At 41.7% G+C, this 22,204-nt stretch overlaps 1 protein-coding gene across 2 annotated transcripts in view; it reads left to right on the forward strand.

Annotated features, from left to right (window-relative positions):
* ahi1 (Abelson helper integration site 1) overlaps positions 1-22,204 on the forward strand; it is a 210,924-nt gene that overhangs the window by 62,388 nt on the left and 126,332 nt on the right. For both annotated transcript variants that reach the window (XM_055635949.1, XM_055635950.1), the window contains 6 exons: positions 734-857; positions 3,449-3,678; positions 10,528-10,634; positions 13,465-13,583; positions 14,375-14,505; positions 18,879-19,019. In XM_055635949.1, the coding sequence (XP_055491924.1) occupies positions 734-857; positions 3,449-3,678; positions 10,528-10,634; positions 13,465-13,583; positions 14,375-14,505; positions 18,879-19,019 (852 nt within the window). The remainder of the gene's footprint in view (positions 1-733; positions 858-3,448; positions 3,679-10,527; positions 10,635-13,464; positions 13,584-14,374; positions 14,506-18,878; positions 19,020-22,204) is intronic.

Below are 22,204 nucleotides of genomic sequence, written 5' to 3' on the forward strand. Positions count from 1 at the left end.
TTGACAACTTCCTGTTTACACTGCATATTGATTTTAGATAAAACGCTACCACTTACGGCTGTGAGAGGTTTCACCCTGCATGAAATGGTATGAAACTGCACTTGAATTTGGTGGCCTTGCACCCTGCTTGAAGTGGTACGAAACTGCACTTGAATTTGGTGGCCTTGCACCCTGCTCGAAATGGCATGAAACTGCACGAATTTGGTGGCCTTGCACCCTGCTTGAATTGGTCGGAAACTGCACTTGAATTTGGCACTCATCAGGCTTGAGTGACTGAGCTGCCACACAATGTCCATACTAGCCCTCTGGAATCCAGTCCCTTCAGCCCACAACACCCATACTAGCGCTCCAGAAAGCCCCTCCCCCACTGGCCATCAATATTAGAATTGGTGGGACTTAGTCTAGTATGGAATAAAGAGCAGAATTAGGTATTTATGTTTTGGACCACATTGTTTTGCAGTATTGCAAGTTTGAGGGAAGTAATGAAAACATAAAGTCTGCATCAAAAATAAACCACAGGAATAATTAGATGAAATACTATTTTGGCCAAACGAAGAAAATGCCCTTTTCCTTTTTGATCAATTTTATTTATCAAATTAATTGTACAAAACATTAATGCCAATAGAGGGCAGCAAAATATCATTTATTTTAGAAATTGTAAATTGATTAACTGTAAAGGTTTTGTAACATATTTCATCTGCACTAATCAGTATACTTTTTTGGGACTATGTAGTGTATGAAATTCCTTCAGGACAACCACTTGGAGAATTTAATGGGCACTTCAACATTGTGTACTCTTTGTGCTGGTCAAAAAATGATAAAACACTCCTCTCTGCATCATCTGATGGGACAGTAAGGTTAGTGCTCATTTCAACATGATTTCCTTTTAAATTGTGATAATCATTGAAAATGTGCTGATTTGCAATATGTTATTGTCATTTGCCACCTTCTTTGCCTTTCCTTTCTGAAGCAGTTAGTTTCCTCTCATCTGCTCGATACATCCTCAAAGTACTCTGAGCAATCAAACATAGGAAACAAAATGCTGGAGTAACTTGATGGGTTAGTAGCAACTCTGGAGAACATGAATAGGCAATGTTTCGGGCTGACTTGAAAAATTGCCTATCCACGTCCTCCAGAGATGCTGCCTGAACCACAGATCTGCTCTAGCACAGTTTTCAATGCACGATTCCAACATCTGCAATTCCTTGTGTCTCCGATCAATCAAATATCATTTGTTGACTCTGCTCTCATATCATATCTATATCCTTTTAAAACTGTGTGAGTGTGTGTCATTTTGCCTTTGAAATGTATTTCCTCGAAAACCAGACTCAAAAACACAGAGATTTTTACATATTTCGGTAGGGATTTAACATGATTTCAGAAAGCAACTCCTCTCTAAATTCGGTCAATTATTTCCCCAGATTTTGAATAAAGGTTTTCAGAAATCTCACTTTTTAAAAAATAATCGCCGCTTGCCAGCTGCTGACGTCACAATGCTCACATGCCCACCAATCGTGGCCCACCTGCCTCCTGGCCCCGCCGCTGTGGATTAATGCAGCTGCTGTCAACGCGCATGCGCAGTTTTCCATGAGATACGTTCGCCCACTCACCTCCCCACCTCCCCCCGTTCTTCAAAAGGCGCAGAAAGATCGAGAAAGTTCTGCAGAACAAAGATTCTACAGCTCAGCTCAGCTATAGGATCTTTCTTCTGCAGATCTCGGTGTCAGCGGCGCCTCATGCGCTGAACCTTCTCCTCACTGCCCGTGCAGCTCATGAAGCCCCGCCCCTCCCATCCCCTCCTCATTCCAGCCGTGGGTTTCCAGAGAGTCAGAAGCGGCTTCTTTCTCTGCATTTTTCAGCCTACTCACTCGCCCGGCTCCCCCCCCCTCCTCTTCTCACCTCGTCCCCTCTCCTCCCTCCCTCTTTCCCATCTCCTCTCTACCCGTCACAGGGGACGACCCGATCGTCTGTCCCGATCGGCTCTGTCACGCTGGTCCCCCCCGATCGGTTGGTCCCCCCCGCTGCTTTTCACCGTCCTCAGATCGGGCACCCGCAAGCTGCCGCACTGCCCCTCTCTCTCTCTCTCCCTCCCCCCCTCTCTCTCTCTACCTCCCCCCCTCTCCTCTCTCTCTCTCTCTCTCTCTCCCCCCCCCTCTCTCTCTCTCTCTCTCTCTCCCTCTCTCTCTCTCCTCCCTCTCTCTCTCGCCACCCTCTCTCTCTCCCCCTCTCTCTCTCTCTCCCTCCCCCCCCCTCCCTCTCTCTCCCCCCCCCCTCCCTCTCTCTCTCTCCCCCTTCCCCTCCCCCCACCAATCTGACATCTTTTTAAAAACTAACGTGCTGCAGCGAGCTGATGATGTCACAATGCCTTTGCTCATTGCAGCAAGCTGCGCAGAGTTTTCAACGTGCAGCTACAAGCTGCGAGTTACTTGGCCCAGCTGCCCCCCACCCCCGGCTCTGGATTAAAGCCATTGAACACGTGATCAAGTCGTGCTGCGCGCTCCGCTGGGCTCCTTCAAGTTCTACAGCATGGCGGCGTCGGTCGTTATCGCAGGGCGGCCGCGGACAAGCGCAGTGGAAAAGTGAATTTGGTGACAAGAAAAGGAAGGCAGATTATTATCTGAATGATGTTATCTTAGGAAAAGGGAGGTGCAACGAGACCTGGGTGCGCTTGTACATCAGTCACTGAAAGTAAGCATGCAGGTACAGCAGGCAGTGAAGAAAGCTAATGGTATGTTGGCCATTATTGCGAGAGGATTTGAGTTTAGACACAAGGTGGTCTGCAGTTGTACAGGGCACTGGTGAGACCACACCTGCAGGTATTGTGTGCAATTTTGATTTCCATATTTGCTATTGAGGAAGTGCAGCGTAGGTTCACCAGGTTAATTCCTGGAATGGCGGGACTGATATGATGAAAGAATGGGTCGACTGGGCTTCTATTCACTGGAATTTAGAAGAATGAGAGGAGATCTTTTAGAAACATATACAATCCTTAAAGGATTGGACAAGCTAGATGCAGGAAAAATGTTCCCAATGTTGGGGGAATCCAGAACCAGGGGTCACAGTTTAAGAGTAATGGGTAGGCCATTTAGGACTGAGATAAGGAAAAACATTTTCACCCAGAGAGTTGTAAATCTGTGGAATTCTCTGCCACAGAAGGCAGTGGAGGCCAATTCACTGGATGTTTTCAAGAGAGAGATTTAGCTCTTAGGACTATAGGAATCAAGGGATTTGGGGGAAAAGCAGGAACTGGGTACTGATTTTTGATGATCAGCCGTGATTATATTGAATGGCGGTGATGGCTCAAAGGGCTGAATGGCCTAATCCTGCATCTATTTTTCTATGTTTCGATTTAGGAATTTAAAGTACAGGCTGTTAATGAAATATGTTGAATGAACCAATTTAGGAAAGACACTAAACAAACTTTTTTGTTGTGTTATACTTTTTCTAGGGTTTGGAATACAGAAACATATGAGAATCCAGCTGAGAAAATGCTACCACATCCTTCATTTATCTATACGGCAAAATATCATCCATTTGCACAGTACCTCGTAATAACAGGAGGCTATGATTGTATCATACGTGTTTGGAATATAAATGTGAATGAAATGAATGGTCAGTTACTCCAGGAACTTGATGGGCATAAGAGCTTCATTAATACACTTTGCTTTGACACTGAAGGTTGGTTTATTAAATCAAATGTTTTATTTGTTTCAACATTTAAATGATCAATTAATTTGTTAATCATAATACATGGACTTTAGCATTCCCTTAAAGACTTTTTTGTAAGTAATATAAAAAATATGGACTAACAAATAGAGTTTCAAAATGCAGTGCAAACTCTTATGCAGATAAGATGGGTTCATCTTTCTGCACCTGGGACCCTGTACACTTCACGTGCCCTGTCTGGATATAGACGGCCAAATTAATTTGCCTTCTCCACACTTGAATCAAGGCTTTTGGCACATCGGCCTTCATCAGTCATAGTATTAAGTAGAGGTTGTGTGGTCATGTTGTAGTTATATAAGACGTTGATGAGGCCGCATTTGGAGAATTGTGTAGGAAAGAACTGCGGATGCTGGGTTAAATCGAAGGTAGTCACAAAATGCTGGGGTAACTCAGCGGGCCAGGCAGCATCTCTGGAGAGAAGAAATGGGTGACGTTTTGGGTCGAGACTCTTCTTCAGAGTATTGTGTTCAGTTCAGTTCTGGGCACAATGTTATTGGAAAGATGTTGGCAAGTTGGAAAGGGTACAGAGAATCTTTATGAGGATGTTGCTAGGACTCGAGGGTCCTGAGCTTTAGGGACAGGTTGAGTAGGCTGGGACTCTATTCCTTGGAGCGCAGGAGGATGAGGATGATCTTACCGGGATGTATAAAATCATAAGAGGAATAGATCAGGTTTCTTGTTCAGAGTTGGGGAATCGAAAACCAGAGGACATAGGTATAAGGTGAAGGAGAAAAGATTAATTGGAATCTGAGCAGTAAATTCTTCAGATAAAGGGTGGTGGGTGTATGGAATGAGCTGCCAGAGGAGGTAGTTGGGGACTATTGCAACATTTAAGAAACAATTAGACAGCTTAGAGGGATATGGGCCAAACACAGGCAGGTGGGACGAGTGTAGATGGATCATGTTGGTCAGTGTGGGAAAGTTGGGTGGAAGGGCCTGTTTTCACGCTCTATGACTAAGACAAGAGGTCTCAGTGGTGACTGGGTCTCAGTTGGTGTAGTTCAGCCACGGAAGGGTTTTGACTGGTGGGGCAAAGCTTTAACAAAAACATAGTACTGGAGGAACTCAATGGATCAGGCAACATTTATGGATGGAATAGAGGACCTTTTTCAGACAAATGGAGATGGGGGGGGGGGGAGAAAGCTGTAAAAGTGAGCTAGCGATGGGGCAAACCCAGGCAAGTTGATACGTGGATTCAGGTGAGGGGTGATTGTAGTTTGGGGACGGGAAGGAGTGGAGCAAAACAGAAATATGGGAATCGGGGACAGATGAGTGTATGGTGGTGGACTGAAAGGAGTAGAGTGACAAGAGTGGTGGGAGATGGTGAGGAAAAATAATATTTATACTGGGGTAGGGAGTCGGCAAGGGTAATGGAGGTGAGGGGTAGGGCGGCCACAGTGGTACAGCGGTAGAGTAGCTACCTTGGGTTAGATCCCGACTACGAGTGCTGCCTGTACGGAGTGTGTACGTTCTCCCCGTGACTTGCATGGGTTTTCTCCGAGATCTTTGTTTTCCTTCCACACTGCAAAGTCGTACCGGTATGTAGGACAATTGACTTGCTGTATGTCTAAATTGTCCCTAGTGTGTGTAGGATGGTGTTCTTCTTATCGAGTCCACATCACAAGATTAGAAATTGTTCAGCCGGAGCTGAACACACTTCTTGGCAGGCTGCATACAATCGCATCTTGCGCTTCTTGTGCATAGTGGTGGAAAGATGGGTGGAAACAGGGCCACGACGTGAACACTCTTTCCTTGACCCCAGGATAGTGTTAATGTGCGGGGATCACTGGTCATTGGCCATTGGCCAAAGGGCCTGTTTCCACGTTGTATCTCTAAAACTAAAACAAAAAAAGATATGACTTGAAATTAGGGAAACATTGATTTACACAACATTCAGAACTAACTAAAACCATAAGCTATTGATTAGTACGGGTGTCAGAGATTATAGGAAGAAAGCAGGATAATGGGGTTAGGAGGGAGAGATAGATCAGCCATGATTGAATGGCGTAGACTTAATGGGCCGAATGGCCTAATTTTACTATCATTTATATTCTTATGATAAGCTAAAGTAAAATAATGGAAAAAAAAACTTCCATCTTTGCCTCATTCTTTGGTCCAGAATCTGTGCTGAATTCATTGTAGTCTCTGACCCTAACACTATGTCTAACCTGGTTAGTATAAGAGAGATGATAGTCAGCTTAGAAATCCCCAAAAGACCACTGCTGAACTTCCAATCAGGACAACTAAGTTTAGTGCAGCAAATATTACCCTTTGTGGAAAAACTTTTGCTATAAATATCAATGTTGATTTTAGATATGCCTCTAGGTGGTGCTATGATTAATCTTTTGCATTTCAAAATACACCAGATGTTGATAGCAGAATTAATGGTTTCTCTGCAGCAGTCCCGCTTTCCTTTGTGGGCACGGCCCTAAGACAGTGGTTTCATCATCCACGTTGCAATCTGTAGTGCCAGTTCTTCCTGCACTGCACTCATAGGTGCGTTAGATTGGTTAACATATCCATTAGACGTGCATACAGCCACCCTTTTCAAATATATGGGAGAGATTGGCTACAGTAACCCTACAATTCAAAAAGTTCATATTTTTCACTCCAGTCCTTTCTTCAACTAAATGTCCACAGTTGCCCCTTCTGTGTTCTCTGATAGTTGGGTGCTCTTAAAGTATTTTCACTGCCTTGTGCACCTCATGTCATCACATATATTGCTTTTCACAATCTTTTTTCCCCCTCTGCTGTGTTCTTTCTTCCCAACTATTTATTTTGCAGTTTGCCTTAACTTGCCCATCACCACCATTAATTTAAAAGTTATACTGTGCAGTTTTATTTATTTCAAGTGTGGTGGTTAACTATATATATTTTTGAAGGGAAGTAAATGCGTCTAATGCAGTGGAACACTTGGGGAGCTGCTGTTCTGTATGAGAGATTTTGTTTTTATTATATGCTTCTCCAGTCAATGGTTCCATTCAAATAGACTTGCTACCTTGCTACCTTAATTTAAAATGCTACCTTAATTTTGGAAATTATTGATTATCTTCCTCACATCATGGAGCAAACAAACAGCAGAAATCAGCCTTAAATCATATCTATGGTTGAAAAAATAAACTTCCCATATTGCCTTTAAAAGTTGTCTACAAATGATATATGAAATTGCAACATTTTTAAACGCATAAAACCACACGCAGGTGACAAACATAGCTGATACATTTTTGTTATAAAAGTTAACTAGAGTTTCAGAAGCCACAAATCAACTAAAGTCTTTGGAAAAATTATAACCAGTTTGTAAAGTGTAGCTTAGAAGCAAAATTCATAGGTTTTAAATAAAGAAAAACAATGCTGGAGATTAATATATCCAAATTGCATCATTAAGGCAGAATGAGGAGCTGATTTTATCTGATATTCTAGCTACTTAAAGTGAACTAATTCTGGTGAATTTGACATTGTAAAATATTGTACTTAATTATTATTTAGTGTCTAAAATTTCTTGCAAGTTCATCGAAGCATGTGTAAAGATTCTTCCTCTTTTAATGATTTACTTTTTCATTAATTCATCCATCCTATTTGATATTTGCAATACATTACATAATCTACTAGCAATCAAATAGAAATGTTATTTCTTTGTCTTGATTGGCATAGTTGACGATGTAATATGTGGCACGTTATCTTTGCCTGCCAGTAGGAGTATTAACTCATCAAATGCTCTTATGGCTGAAGGAGGAATTGAAACTCAAGAAAAGAAATCTTCAAATGTATGCTTTGTGAGACAAGTCTTCATGTAGCAGTCAGGAGCAGGAAGGATCTACTAGATAAAAATGATCTTGTTATTTACTTCCGAATCACTACCCTTGTAATAGTGTCACCAGTTGGCTGGACTCATTCATGCATGTTAGAAATGGTTACATTCGTGGATGCTGTGCAGTTTTGGTTTAAACTCTTAAATCCAGCCCATCCATCAATCAAAGTGCTTGTGAAATACATTAATGATCTATCAACAGTTCATTTCTGAAATTCTCATCATTAATAATTCTCTCTTCAGCATGAGTCTTTTGCTTTCCTATCTCGGAACCTCTTACCATCCTCAGACCTCTGCATTCTACAATTTTGCCCTCCAATTCGCATCCTTGATTCTTAATTACTCCAACATCAGCTGCTTAGGTCTGTAGTTTTCTCCCTGAAGTATATTCCACCACCTTTCTCGTTTTAAGAAAATCCACGTCTTGACTAGTACAAAGTGCTGGAGTAACTCAGGGGGTCAGGCAGCATCTATGAAGGGTATGGATAGGCGATGTCCCATGTCTTAATACGTGTATGTGGCTAAGTGTCAAATTTGCTTTATGACTCTCTTTTACCTGAATGCTGCCTAGATTAGAGGTTATTGCCTATAAGGAGAGATTGGACAAATTTGGATTGTTTTCTCTGGCGCTCCATAGGTTTAAGGGAGATCTGACAGGAGTATATAAAATGATGTCATAGATAGATTAGATAGTCAGATCCTTTTTCCCCACAGGGTTAAATTGTCAAGGACTCGGGGAATAGCTTTACTATCGTTGGGGCAAAATTTAAAGAAAATGTACAGGTCAAGCTGGGGTGGGGGGGGGGGGGGGGGGCTGAGCTAAAGGGATCAGGGGGTATGGAGAGAAGGCAGGTACAGGATACTGAGTTGGATGATCAGCCATGATCATATTGAATGGCGGTGCAGGCTCGAAGGGCCGAATGGCCTACTCCTGCACCTATTTTCTATGTTTCTATGAGCCAGATATGATAATGATATTTAACATGCTTTTAGATAAGTATTTAGATCACGTCAAAGCAGAGGAGATTAGTTTAAATTGCTCCATGTGCAGTACAGACATTGTGGGGCGAAGGACCCGTTCTGGTGCAGTACTGAAGACTATGTGCAGTACTATGTTCTCTGAAGACTATTGGGTCTACTTGATGTATTGAAAGAGCTACACAAATGCAAGTTGTTGTATTAAAGGGCCACTGCAATGGAAATGTTCATCTACCTATGATTATTGCTAATGCTTCATATTAAGAATTATGGTGAATTATTCTCTTCGGTTTAATCATTCCAATAATCTGTTACTTATTGTAAACTTGGACAACACATAAAGTACAATCAATGGAATCTTTTGTTTTAAATTTTTAAATCTTTTATTTAGTGATTCACACAGCTGGGAATATACCATTTTGCATATAATTTCTTCATATGATCAATACTATAATTATAATTGATAACTAACCATGAGATGTCCAAAATCAATTCATTAAGTCTTTAAAAGTGGGCTGAATTGGCATTTACATATAATGATACACAATTTCTATCCGCTTCAGTTTGGAGCGGGAGGTTACGAACTGCCATTTCAGTTTAGTCTAATTTTATGCTTAGTATAAATTGATTATAGAGGAATATTAAATACATAAAGTAACTCAATTTTTATAACAATTATTTACAATAGACTCACCGGAGCTCTAGCATAGAGCATACAGATAAGAGATTAATCAGAAAACTGAATGCATTGTACTTCTGCTAATTTAGTCTGCTAATTTCTGCTAATTTCTCTGCCTTTGAATGCGTACACACTAAGAAACAGGACTTGGGCAGTGGTGTCCATTATTGTGCAATGCACATCTTGGCAGCACTTCACAAAATTCAAATGCATGCATGGCCCACAATTGGTGTGAGCGCTCATTTAAGGAAGCTTGCAATATATGTGATGCTTCATTTGGCAATATCTTAAAAAGGTCCTTTCCTGACAAGATTCCGGTCAGAAATTCACCAGTGGAAACTGGTCATGGCTATGTGCCCTCCGTTTAAAACCACCACGAACTGTTGCCAAATCTTTTCCTATCCAAGGTACACAAAAATGCTGGAGAAGCTCAGCGGGTGCAGCAGCATCTATGGAGCGAAGGAAATAGGCAACGTTTCGGGCCGAAACCCTTCCTCAGACTCTTTTCATATCCAACCACCTTCACTTACACACACTATGCTATCCTCCTTAATAGGAACTCCCCCTTTCCCCCGCATCACCATTACCTTTGCCCCCGCAAGCTTCTGAACTGTGTGGGCTTCCAGATCTCACTCCATGATGGAGTATACTATACCAATTGAAGGACATTTTAAAAAGGGAAAATTTGTCCTTGACAGAGCCTGCAAATTTGAGAAATTTGGAATAAGAAAGTGTAAACACGACATTAATTACTGACCCACAACATAAAAGTTACAACAGAGAATTAAGTTGAGAATCAAGCTCAGCCAGTTATTTTACATATGTCACCAAGGAGGAATAGTGATGTCATTAGGCATATGGCAATGCAGGTCCACACTGAAATCTAACAATGGTATGATTTCATATGGTCTGCCAGTGACTGAGCAGCCTGAATGAGCCAGTGGCAAGGGATATGAGTCAATGGTAGGGCCAAAACAAGGTAGCATTGGTGGTTGTGATGTTCAGTTGTCTGTTCTCTTTAAGGTAATCATCTTAATGTGGATGAACTTGTAGTTGTTGATAGTGACATTTAAATCATTCATTGGTGAATGTACAGTTAACTAGATGCCTGAATTGGCAAGTTATCCTGATACTGCTACTCTCACTGTATATTTTTTTACTTATGTGCGATCTAAAAAATGTGAATAAAGTGATTTTGTTTTGTATCACCTAACATTAATTTATCATTGCTGCATAAGAGATGAAAACTGCACTGAACAGGGCATTGTTAAAAAAATTCCAACTTCATTATCCGGTAGCTTTTGCACATATTTAAGATTTTGTTTCTGTTGCACAGGGTTACGCATGTTCTCGGGGGACAGTTCAGGACTGATCATTGTTTGGAGCACCATTGTTAATGAAAGTTCGCAGGAAAATCTAGTTCAGCAGTGGAGCATAGACAAGGTAAATAGCAAGGAATTCACTAGATTTTTAAGAAGTAGAAGATGGGGGTTGGCAGGCTATTTGGCCACTCTTGCTGCCCTTTCCATTGGCATCATGGCGCATGGCTGATCTTTTATCACAGGGACACTTTCCTGCACATTATACTCAGCAGTTGCATCCCCACACCCTTCTTCATGGAAATTAAAAAAAAAAAATCCTCTTAAATGGGTGACCATTTAATTTGAGACGAGGTCACCAAGTTGTATTGCCCTATCATTGACTCGGATACTTTGTCACTATTTATTGCAGGCTCCTCGGTCTAAGAACACGTTAACTCTGTAGCCATTTTCTTAAAGCTCTTAATTTTCAAAATTTAGAGTCACTGTCATATAACACGGAAACAGGCCCTTCAGCTCCTCTCGCCCATGCTAACCAAGATGTCCCATCTAAGCCAGTCCCATTGGCCTATGTTTAGCCCATATCCCTCTAAATTTTTTCTATTCATGTACCACTCCATATGGCTTTTAAATCTTGGTATTGTGTCTGCCTCAACTACTACTCTTGAACAGCTCGCTCCATATACCTACCACACTCTGTATAAAAGCTGTCCCCCAGGTTAATACCATATCTTTCTCCACTAACTTTAAAACTATGTTCTCTAGTTTTTGATTCCCCTATCCTGGGGAAAAAGACTGCATTCACGCTATCTATTCTCATGATTTTATGTACCTCTATAAGATCACCCCTCATTCTCCTGCTCCCCAAGGAATAAAGCCCTTGCCTGTTCAACTTCTCCCTAAAGCTCATCCCCTTGAGTCCTGACTACTACATAAGCATGAATTTTCTTTGCACCTTAATGGCATCTTCCATGTAGCAGCAGTATGACCAAAAGTAAATACAGTACTTCAAGCGTAGCCTCACTGACAGTAACTTAACGTCCTAACTTCTACATTAAGTTCCCTGACAGATGAATGCTAATATATCGAAAGCTTTCTGGACCATCCAGTCCAACTGTGATACCACTTTCCGCAAATTATGAATTTATACTCTGAGATCACACTGCTCTGAAAACAGTACTGAAAACAATATTTTCCTGTTGACTCATAGAAACATAGAAAATAGGTGCTGGAGTAGGCCATTTGGCCCTTCGAGCCAGCACCGCCATTCAATATTATCATGGCTGATCATCCAAAATCAGTACCTTGTTCATGCTTTTCCCCTATATCCCTTGATTCTGTTAGCCCCATGAGCTATATCTAACTCTCTCTCTTGGAAAACATCCAGGGAATTGGCCTCCATGGCCTTCTGTGGCAGAGAATTCCACAGATTCACAACACTCTGGGTGAAAACGTTTTTCCTCATCTCAGTCCTAAATGGCCTACCCCTTATTCTTAAACTGTGATACCTGATTCTGGACTCCCCCAACATCGGGAACATTTGTCCAATCCTCTAAGAATGTTATATGTTTCTATAAGATCCCCTCTCACCTTTCTAATTTCCAGCGAATACAAGCCCAGTCGACCCATTCTTTCATCATATGTCAGTCCATCCATCCCAGGAATTAACCTGGTAAACCAACGCTGCACTTCTTCAATAGCAATAATGTCCTTTCTCAAATTAGGAGCCCAAAATTGCACACAATACTCCAGGTGCAGTCTCACCAGGGCCCTGTACAAATGTAGTAGGACCTCCTTGCTCCAAAACTCAAAGCCTCTCGCAATGAAGGCCAACATGCTGTTAGCTTTCTTCACTGCCTGCTGTACCTCAGTTCCTCTCCAATACTAACAAAGTTGGCCTTGCCCTAATTTAGAACTTTAACCGTGAACCAGCTCATTCTTCTAATCTCTTAGTACAGGTTTGATGTTCCATGAATCCACCTGATGAGTGTTTCCTGCACTTCCTCCACTCTTGCAAGTTTATCCTTCCTAAGATAGTTAAACTAGACTTGCAAGCAATATTCCAGGTGTGGTCCCTCCTGGGCCCATGCAATTGGACCAAATGCAGTTCATACCATGAAAATTTTGTATCTATTGTAATGAAAGTATGTTTTCAATATTTTGTTGCACGATGAAGTCAGTGGCTAAATACAGTTGACTGCTGGGTTCCTTGTGATCCCACCATGACAAAGAAGAATTCCTTTCTATTTGATCACCTTATCCACAACTGACCTAATTGGCTTATCATATCAAATACTGGTTTGTGTAAAATGCCACCAGAGTGGCAAACTGATTAACTTCTATGATTCCAAGGAAGTATCAGATATTTCTGAAACTGAGTTGTAAGCAGTAGTTTACATTAAACTTCATTATTTACATGGCTAAACTTGTCATAAATTCTTTGACTGGTCAATTTATTTTTATCTCTGGATAGCTTTCATTTCCACCATAGTTTTTTTGTACAGTGATACCTCACTCCATCCCCACCCTGATGGAACCTGTAAAGAATTGTTTACAGATGTTTCCATTTCCTTTTTATATGTCTCCTCTTGCATTTTATTTTAAAGTTCTTACTTTCTGTTCTATGCTCTTACTACACCTTATACTTTCAAAAATCAAGCCGTCATCTGCCTCTGGGCTCAACCACTTGACCTGCATCCCATGTCTTCTCCAGTTTTCAGTTTTTAGCCCATTGCTCCTCTGAATAATAATAAATCCTTTGGGCTCTAATTATATTTAAAGCCAGTTTGCAGTTGTAGTTTGTTGGCAATTTTGCAACAGATATTCAGGTGTGATGAGTAACTTGGAAAAGTGTTACACATTTTCATTTCATTATACTTTTTCCAAGTGTGGTAATTTTAAAGATTGAATATTCGATGGTGCATTGACAATTTTGTGTTCAATATTCTTTGCAGGACATATTACAAAATGACCTTAAAGGTATTCCTATAAATCATCTGGAAGTTCATCCAAATGGCAGACGCCTGTTAATCCATGCCAGGGACAGCACATTGAGAGTGATGGATTTGAGAGTGTAAGTAATTTTAATAACAACTATTTCTGTGATTTTCATTTTAACCACCAGTCAGTCCAAAGAATGGTCCTGGCCCAAAGCGCCATCGATCCATTCGCTCCACTAATGCTGCCTGACCCACTGAGTACCACCAATACTTTGTGTCTTGCTCAAGATTCCGGCATCTGCCATTTCTTGGGTCTCCAGTCTAATTAGGGACCTGCATTGTGTTCTTTATAGTTGGTGGTTTTATTTACACAAAGGAACAGCTATTAACATTGCTGGCAACTTTAATGTACAATAATTTATCAAAGATTTGCTGCAAGTCCAATGGGTGAAATCTCTTCCACGACAACATGGCTTTTTATAAAGCTCAAACCAAATCTCTTGGAATTTATTCCAAAGCAGTTTTGTGATTTTCTGATGGGCCCCTTCCCCATCCAGGTCCTTCTATTATCATCCCAGTGATTGACATCACGGATAGACTTATTCTCTGACTGCCCTCATTTTGGGGTGATAAAAGAGCCATGTTTTTAGTTTGGGAGACCTGTCCATTGAATTATTAAGGATAAGCACCTTTTAGTCCTGTGCCATTTACAACCTTGTCATCGAGGCCAATGTTGAACAACAATGTGGATTTCATAGATTGAGTAAATCTCTATGCTGACACATTTGAGATGCTGAACCTTTGGGTGGGGGAGACAATGTCTGCATATGACATTGTAGACATGTCATGTCATGCAATGTCAATTATGAAATTTGTTGAATAGAAATGTCTTACTAAACTTTAAGAAATCCTATTTATTTTCTAGACTAGCTGCAAAGAAGTACACAGGGGCAACAAATTACCGCGAACACATCTACAGTACATTCACACCATGTGGGACATTTCTTCTCTCAGGGAGTGAAGATGGAGTATGTTATGTTTGGAACACAGATACAGGTGTGTTTCAACTGCTAAAGCAAATGTTTTATTTTGATCTATTACATTTTAGATTAGGTAAATCTAAATTGAGGCAATGGTCAGATACTAAAATTGGGACTTGAATTCATGTCCACGGAGGGATTAGGAAAGGTCATTGAAAGCAAGTAGGATTTTTACTTTTATCAGTTGAGGCAGAGCAAATAAGTACAAGGAAGGCATTCTAATGTGGTATGAACAGTTAGGTCACACCTAAAACCCTACAGGAAGGACGTGAAGATTTTAAAAGGCTGTTGTCAGAATTGATAGTTTATAGCAAAGACAAACAATTGGATACATTTTCTTTTGAACATAGTGGGCTGTCGGGAAATTTAATAGATGTGAGTAGCTTATAGGGTAAATAGGATGAATCTATTTCCCCTTGGCAGACTAGTTGATAATTGGGGAAGAATTTAAGAGGAAATAGAGGAAAGTTCCGAGTGCAAAGTGGGGTGGTAATTTGGCGCTAGGAAGCAAAATCTCTCATGTTTAAAGGATATAGGAGTGCGGTCTTGAAGAGTCATACCTACATGGTTATGGGCCAAGAGCTGGGAATTGGAGCAATGCAAAAAGCTCTATTTGTGGCTGGCAAGAACCAAATGATCATCATGTGTGTTTCGAATTCAATGAGAACCTTGCATTAGGATGAAAGTGTTAACAGCTTTTTTCCCCATTTAAAATATCCCTTTCCACATTTATAACAATCTTGTCAGTGCAAAAATGTTGCTTGCTACAAGCTATCAATAATTGAATTTGAAAAATGTCTTTCCACATTTTCATATTAGGTATCTAAATAAGGATTTTCAAAAGGCTTTGTTTTTACACATTTAGAAATTAATCTATCCATTTATCCCTTCAGTTAAGTTTTTAGATTGTTTTCATTCATTTGCATCTTTCATGAGCCTTTTATATTATAATAAAGACACAGAAGCAATTTTGAATTTGCAATGTCTATATTACTAAAAGTCTGATCTTGACCACTTCCTGTTCTGTATATTAAGTTTAGACAAAACGCTGCCACTTACGGCTGTGATTTTTGGCCATCTAACTCGGAGGCCCCCTCCGCTGTGCAGGACGAGGAAATTTCCCATCGATGACAAATAAAAGAGTTATTAGTGTTTAAAAAAGGTTGAGATTCTCTTTCCTGAAGGCCATACCCCTTCCGGAGGGACTATAAAACTCGGAAGTGTTGAGTGCCTCAGTCAGTCTCTGCAAGATAGGGGAAGTGAGAGGGTCACGTCTCTCAGTCTGAGCTGTGAATAACACCTAACACATGTCTACTAAACTATTAGTGTGGTTTTACTGATGTTGAGTGCCCTTAATGTGGTTTGAAAATGAAAATGTGGTTGGTTTGAAATAAAGTACAGCAAATGATTGTTGGTGGTGGTTGGTTCGAAATAAAGAACAGCAAATGGTTGTTGGTGGCGGTTGGGTGGCGGTTGGTTTGAAATAAAGCACAGCAAATGGTTGCTGGTGGCGGTTGGTTGCAAATGGGTGGTGGTGGTTGGTTCGAAATAAAGCACAGCAAATGGTTGCTGGTGGTGGTTGGTTCAAAATAAATCACAGCAAATGGTTCAAAATAAATCACAGCAAATGGCTGTTGGTGGTGGTTGGTTCGAAATAAAACATGATTAAAAGTCTAAACTTGACAACTTCCTGTTTGCACTGTATATTGATTTGAGATAAAACACTACCACTTATGGCTGTGATTTTTGGCCATCTTACTTTGTCCTCCTCTGCTCATCAGGTGCAGAGGATTCTTCCCATCAATGAAAAATAAAAGTGTTATTAGTGTTTAAAAAATGTTGAGAATCTCTCTTCTGTCAATCACACCATGAAGGCCACGCCCCTTCTGGTGGGAGGGGGGAGTGATTATAAAACCCAGAAGTGTGGGTGTGACTCAGTTTCTGCAAGATGGGGGAGGGAGAAGTCACGACTCTGAGCTGTGAATCAACTGAACACACTGAATGTCTACTGAAATGTGAGTGTGATGTTTATGTGGTGTTTTTTTGGTGGTTTTATGGTGGTTTCACCCTGCATGAAATGGTATGAAACTGCATTTTAATTTGGTGGCCTTGCATCCTGCCTGAAATGGTATGAAACTGCACTTGAATTTGGTGGCCTTGCACCTGCTTGAAGTGGTATGAAACTGCACTAGAATTTGGTGGCCTTGCACCCTGCTTGAAGTGGTATGAAACTGCACTTGAATTTGGTGGCCTTGCACCCTGCTTGAAGTGGTACAGAACTGCACTTGAATTATGGTGGCCTTGCACCCTGCTTGAAGTGGCATGAAACTGCACTTGAATTTCAAGGAATAGCCGAGGGTAGTGAGGGGAGCAGAAAGGATAATTGGCGTCTCCCTACCCTCGGTACAAGAACTGTTCCAGAGCCGCTGTCTGAAAAAGGTTCTGAGAATAGCTAAGGACAAACTGCACCCTCTCCACACACACCTGGATCTCCTGCCATCAGGCAAGAGATACCGTAGCATCAAAGCCCGGACTACCAGACTGCTAAACAACTTTCTGCCACAGGCTGTGAGGCTGCTAAACAGTCACTCCACCTGATTCTGCTGCTTTGCACTGACAATTTAATAACTCTGGCACTGGCCAATTAGCTGCCCTGGACATTTTAAGGACTGTTTTTACTGTATTTTTATGTTGCTGTTTTACCTGCTTTTAATTTATTTTTATACTGTTTCATCAGGGACTGGAATGTTTTTACTGTTATTATGTGTGAAATGTTTAAGTTTTATGTGCGATGCTCCGGTATTCCCTCTTCTCATTTTGCACTGTACAATTGTTGCTTTGCAAGATGACAATAAAGGTTGATTGATTGATTGATTGATTTAGTCAACTGCCAGCCCACCAGACGTGAGTGAGCTGCCAGCACATCAGGCTTGAGTGACTGAGCTGCCACCCCAAGAATCCATTCGGCCCACAATGTCCATCCTAGCCCGCTGTAAACCAGTCTTTTCAGCCCACAACACCCATACTAGTGCTCCAGAAATCCCTTCCCCTCCCACCCTGGCCACCAATATTGGAATTGGTGGACGGGTGCAATATTGTGTTGGGGGATCAGCCCTCCCATGTGAACATGGGACCCAACGGGTCCCACTTAGTCTAGCAGGAAATATAAAAGCACAAGAATCGACACGTAGAAATCTAATGATGACCGGAACAAATTTAATAAATAATAGAGGGTAGAATATTACCAAAAATAATCCAAGACTATCCACAAATTTTCTCTCTCTCTTTGATTAGTCCTACAGTAGGGAAATGCCATACTTCCAGCGGTGGCCATTTTTCACCCAGGGCATTCAGAGAGAATCCTTTGGATGTTGGAAGTTGAAAATTCTCTGACAGTAGTGAACTATGATTGAGTTCTTGTGGCTTTGCCAAACTTTGTATCTCTGCCAACACATTGACTGATCATTTACATAGAACAGTACAGTACAGCACAGGAACATGCCCTTCAGCATGCAATGTACATGCCAAACTTGATGCTAAATTAAACTAATCTCCTCTGCCCCCATGTGATCCATCTTCCTCCATTCCCTGCATATCCATGTGCCTATGTAAAAATCTCCAATGTCAAAAGTCATATCTACCTTCATCACCACCCTCTGTTTCAGACGCCCACCATTATCTGTGTATTTAAAAAAACTGCTCCGCACTTCTCCTTTAAACATCGCCACTCCCATTTTAAAGGCTGTGCATTCCAGTTCTTGACATTGTCACCCTGGGACAGTGCTTCTGACTACCCTATTTATGCAAACTCATATTTCTTCAACTCGTTCACATTGCGCAATCCAATCCTGTCAGTCCCCTCTATTTCTGGAAGACTTCGTATCTGTGATGGAGACAGAGAGAAAATACTTTTAAAATTTGAGTTTAGTTTTGTTTCTCGCCGCTCACCCCCCAATATTTTCTCTTGTCAATGTCAGGCAGGAACACATTGACCTCTAGTGATTTTGATTTTAATGTATTTTGCATAAATATAGAAGCTATATTACATGCTATTGGAGAAGGGGGAGGTGAAATAGCAGGCTATACTTCAGGGTCAGTTAAGGATGGATAATAAATATAAGAATTGCTAATGACAACATCAGTGAACTATTGAAACATAATTAAAAATTAATGTTCTTGTTACTAGCAATAAGTCATTTGTATTTAAATTTCAAGTTTACATCTCAACCCTTCTAAATGTATTTGGTTAATTATTTGTGTAACTGTTTCATTGTGTTTATAGTACACTGATAATCACCGGTCAGTTTGTGTTGTTTTTAAGTGGCAAACTTTATCATAATCTCAGTAACAATTGAGTCCATTTCAAATTTGCTTCCTTTCTTTTGGTAGGAGACCAAGTGGCAATGTATTCTGATCTTAATTATACATCAGCTGTCCGTTGTGTCGCCTTTCATCCCCATGAACACATGGTGGCTTTTTGTGCCTTTGGACCAAATCAGCCTATTCTTGTCTTTCTTTATAATCAGCAAGGTGAGTGACTTTATACTTTACTTTAGACTTTAGAAATACAATGTGGAAACCTGTACGTCTTTGGAGTGTGGCCAGAAGCCGGAACACCTGGTGAAAACCCACACGATCACCGGGCGAACATTAAACTCTACAGACAGTTCCCATAGTCAGGATTAAGCCTGAGTCTCTGGCTCTATAAGGCAGCAAATCTACAGCTGTGCCACCTTCAGTGCCATGTTAAAGTGATGCTTAGAATATCTGTGTAGGTGTTCTGTTTAAATGAGGCTTGATAATTCATAAATGTGAGTATAGTAATTTGCAAAAATAAATATTTCTATTTAAGCACCATTCGGAACCGTTTTATACTTTGTGTAGAAATGCTTTTAGTCAACTATGATATCTCCAAAAGCTTTTGGATTCATAACATTGCTAACTGTTTTGAAACTGTGGGGAGACTGGAATAGAGATACGGGTCAGCAGCAGCAGCATCGGTGTCTGGGGAGACAGTGAAGGTCGGTGATAGCGGCGGTGGACCCACCCAGGGAGGTGGTGCGAGTCTGCAGCCGCAGCAGTTTTGGTGGTCCGAACCTGGGTTTGGCGGGGAAGGCGGTGAGGGTCGGAGAGGTGGTGGATGTTGTTGTTGCTCCTCATGGTGGCTATCTCGGCCTCGTAGCGGTTGGGCAGGCGGCACTGCGATCCAGCGGTGGAGCTCCGGGCCTGCGGGTGGGCGGTCGAGTCGAGGAGTGTCGGTGGAGGGACCGTTCTGGAGTGGGTGGGTGGGTGTGTGTGTGGATGAGTGAGTGGGTGAGTGTGTGAGTGAGTGGGTGGGTTGATGGGCGTGTGAAGGACCAGAGCTGTGGGAGAGTCAGGGTGAATTGGTGATCACCAAGTCCAACAGCATGCGCAGACCTGCCATGAAAAGAATGTTGAGCTGAAAACAGTGCATAGACAACAAACTCACTGAAATGAAAAAACTTCTAAATAAGAAGAGCTTGAAAATGAAATAAGTTTATTGGCCAAGTATGTACACATACAAGGAATTTGCCTTGGTGCTCTGCTCGCATGTAACAACACGGCATACAGTAACAATTAAGAACAATAAAAAATGACACATAAAACATTAAGCATTAATGTAACCAAAAAGACAATATGGGGAGAAAAGATGAGGTACGAAGGTAAGCTAGCCAAGAATATAAAGCAGGATAGTAAAAGCTTGTTTAGGTATATGAAGAGGAAAAAATTAGTTAAGACCAAAGTTGGACCCTTAAAGACCGAAAAGGTGAATTTATTATGGGGAACAAGGAAATGGCAGATGAGTTGAACAGGTACTTTGGATCTGTCTTCACTAAGGAGGACACAAACAATCTTCCTGATACAGTAGTGGCCAGAGGATCTGGGGTGACAGAGGAAGTGGCAGTGACTAGTGGGGTACTGCAACCTCGGTGCTGGGACCGCAGCTATTTACAATATACATCAATGATTTGGATGAAGGAATTCAAAGTAACATTAGCAAATTTGCAGATGACACAAAGCTGGGTGGCAGTGTGAACTGTGAGGAGGATGCTATGAGAATGCAGAGTGATTTGGGCAGGTTGGGGGAGTGGGCAGATGCATGGCAGGTGAAGTTTAATGCGGATAAATGTGAGGTTATCCATTTTGGTAGCAAAAACAGGAAGGCAGATTACTATTTAAATGGCATCAAGTTGGGAAAAGAGGAAGTACAATGGGATCTGGGGGTCCTTGTACATCAGTCTATGAAAGTATGCATGCAGGTACAGCAGGCAGTGAAGAAAGCAAATGGCATGTTGGCCTTTATAACAAGAGGAATCGAATATGGGAGCAAAGAGGTTCTTCTGCAGTTGTACAGAGCCCTAGTGAGACCACACCTGGAGTATTGTGTGCAGTTTTGGTCTTCTAATTTGAGGAAGGACATTCTTGCTAGTGGGGGAGTGCAGCGTAGGTTTACAAGGTTAATTCCCGGGATGGCGGGACTGTCATTTGCTGAGAGAATGGAGCAGCAGGGCTTGTACACTCTGAAGTTTAGAAGGATGAGAGGGAATCTCATTGAAACATATAAGATTGTTAAGGGTTTGGACATGCTAGAGGCAGGAAACATGTTCCCGATGTTGGGGGAGTCCAGAACCAGGGGCCACAGTTTAAGAATAAGGAGTAAGCCATTTAGAACGGAGACGAGGAAACACTTTTTCTCACAGAGAGTGGTGAGTCTGGGGAATTCTCTGGCTCAGAGGGCAGTGGAGGCAGGTTCTCTGGATGCTTTCAAAAGAGAGCTAGATAGGGCTCTTAAAAAATAGCAGAGTCGGGATGACACGAAGCTGGGGGGCAATGTTAGCTGTGAGGAGGATGCTAGGAGGCTGCAAGGTGACTTGGATAGGCTGGGTGAGTGGGCAAATGCATGGCAGATGCAGTATAATGTGGATAAATGTGAGGTTATCCACTTTGGTGGCAAAAACAGGAAAGTAGACTATTATCTGAATGGAGGCCGATTAGGAAAGGGGGAGATGCAACGAGACCAGGGTGTCATGGTACACCAGTCATTGAAAGTAGGCATGCAGGTGCAGCAGGCAGTGAAGAAAGCGAATGGTATGTTAGCATTCATAGCAAAAGGATTTGATTATAGGAGAAGGGAGGTTCTACTGCAGTTGTACAGGGTCTTGGTGAGACCACACCTGGAGTATTGCGTACAGTTTTGGTCTCCCAAACTGAGGAAAGACATTCTTGCCATAGAGGGAGTACAGAGATGGTTCACCAGACTTATTCCTGGGATGTCAGGACTTCCATATGAAGAAAGACTGGATAGACTCGGCTTGTACTCGCTAGAATTTAGAAGATTGAGGGGGGATCTTATAAAAACTTACAAAATTCTTAAGGGGTTGGACAGGTTCGATGCAGGAAGATTGTTCCCGATGTTGGGGAAGTCCAGAACAAGGGGTCACAGTTTAAGGATCTTGGGGAAATCTTTTAGGACCGATCTGATGAGAAAGACTTGCCATTTTTCACAGACTTATTTCCTGGGAGTGGTGAATCTCTGGAATTCTCTGCCACAGAAGGTAGTTGAGGCCAGTTCATTGGCTATATTTTAAGAGGGAGTTAGATGTGGCCCTTATGGCTAAAGGGATCAGGGGGTATGGAGAGAAGGCAGGTACAGGATACTAGGTTCAATGATCGGCCAGGATCATATTGAATGG

The sequence above is a fragment of the Leucoraja erinacea genome, chromosome 5 (assembly GCF_028641065.1).
Source record: "Leucoraja erinacea ecotype New England chromosome 5, Leri_hhj_1, whole genome shotgun sequence".
NCBI classification, from domain to species: domain Eukaryota; kingdom Metazoa; phylum Chordata; class Chondrichthyes; order Rajiformes; family Rajidae; genus Leucoraja; species Leucoraja erinaceus.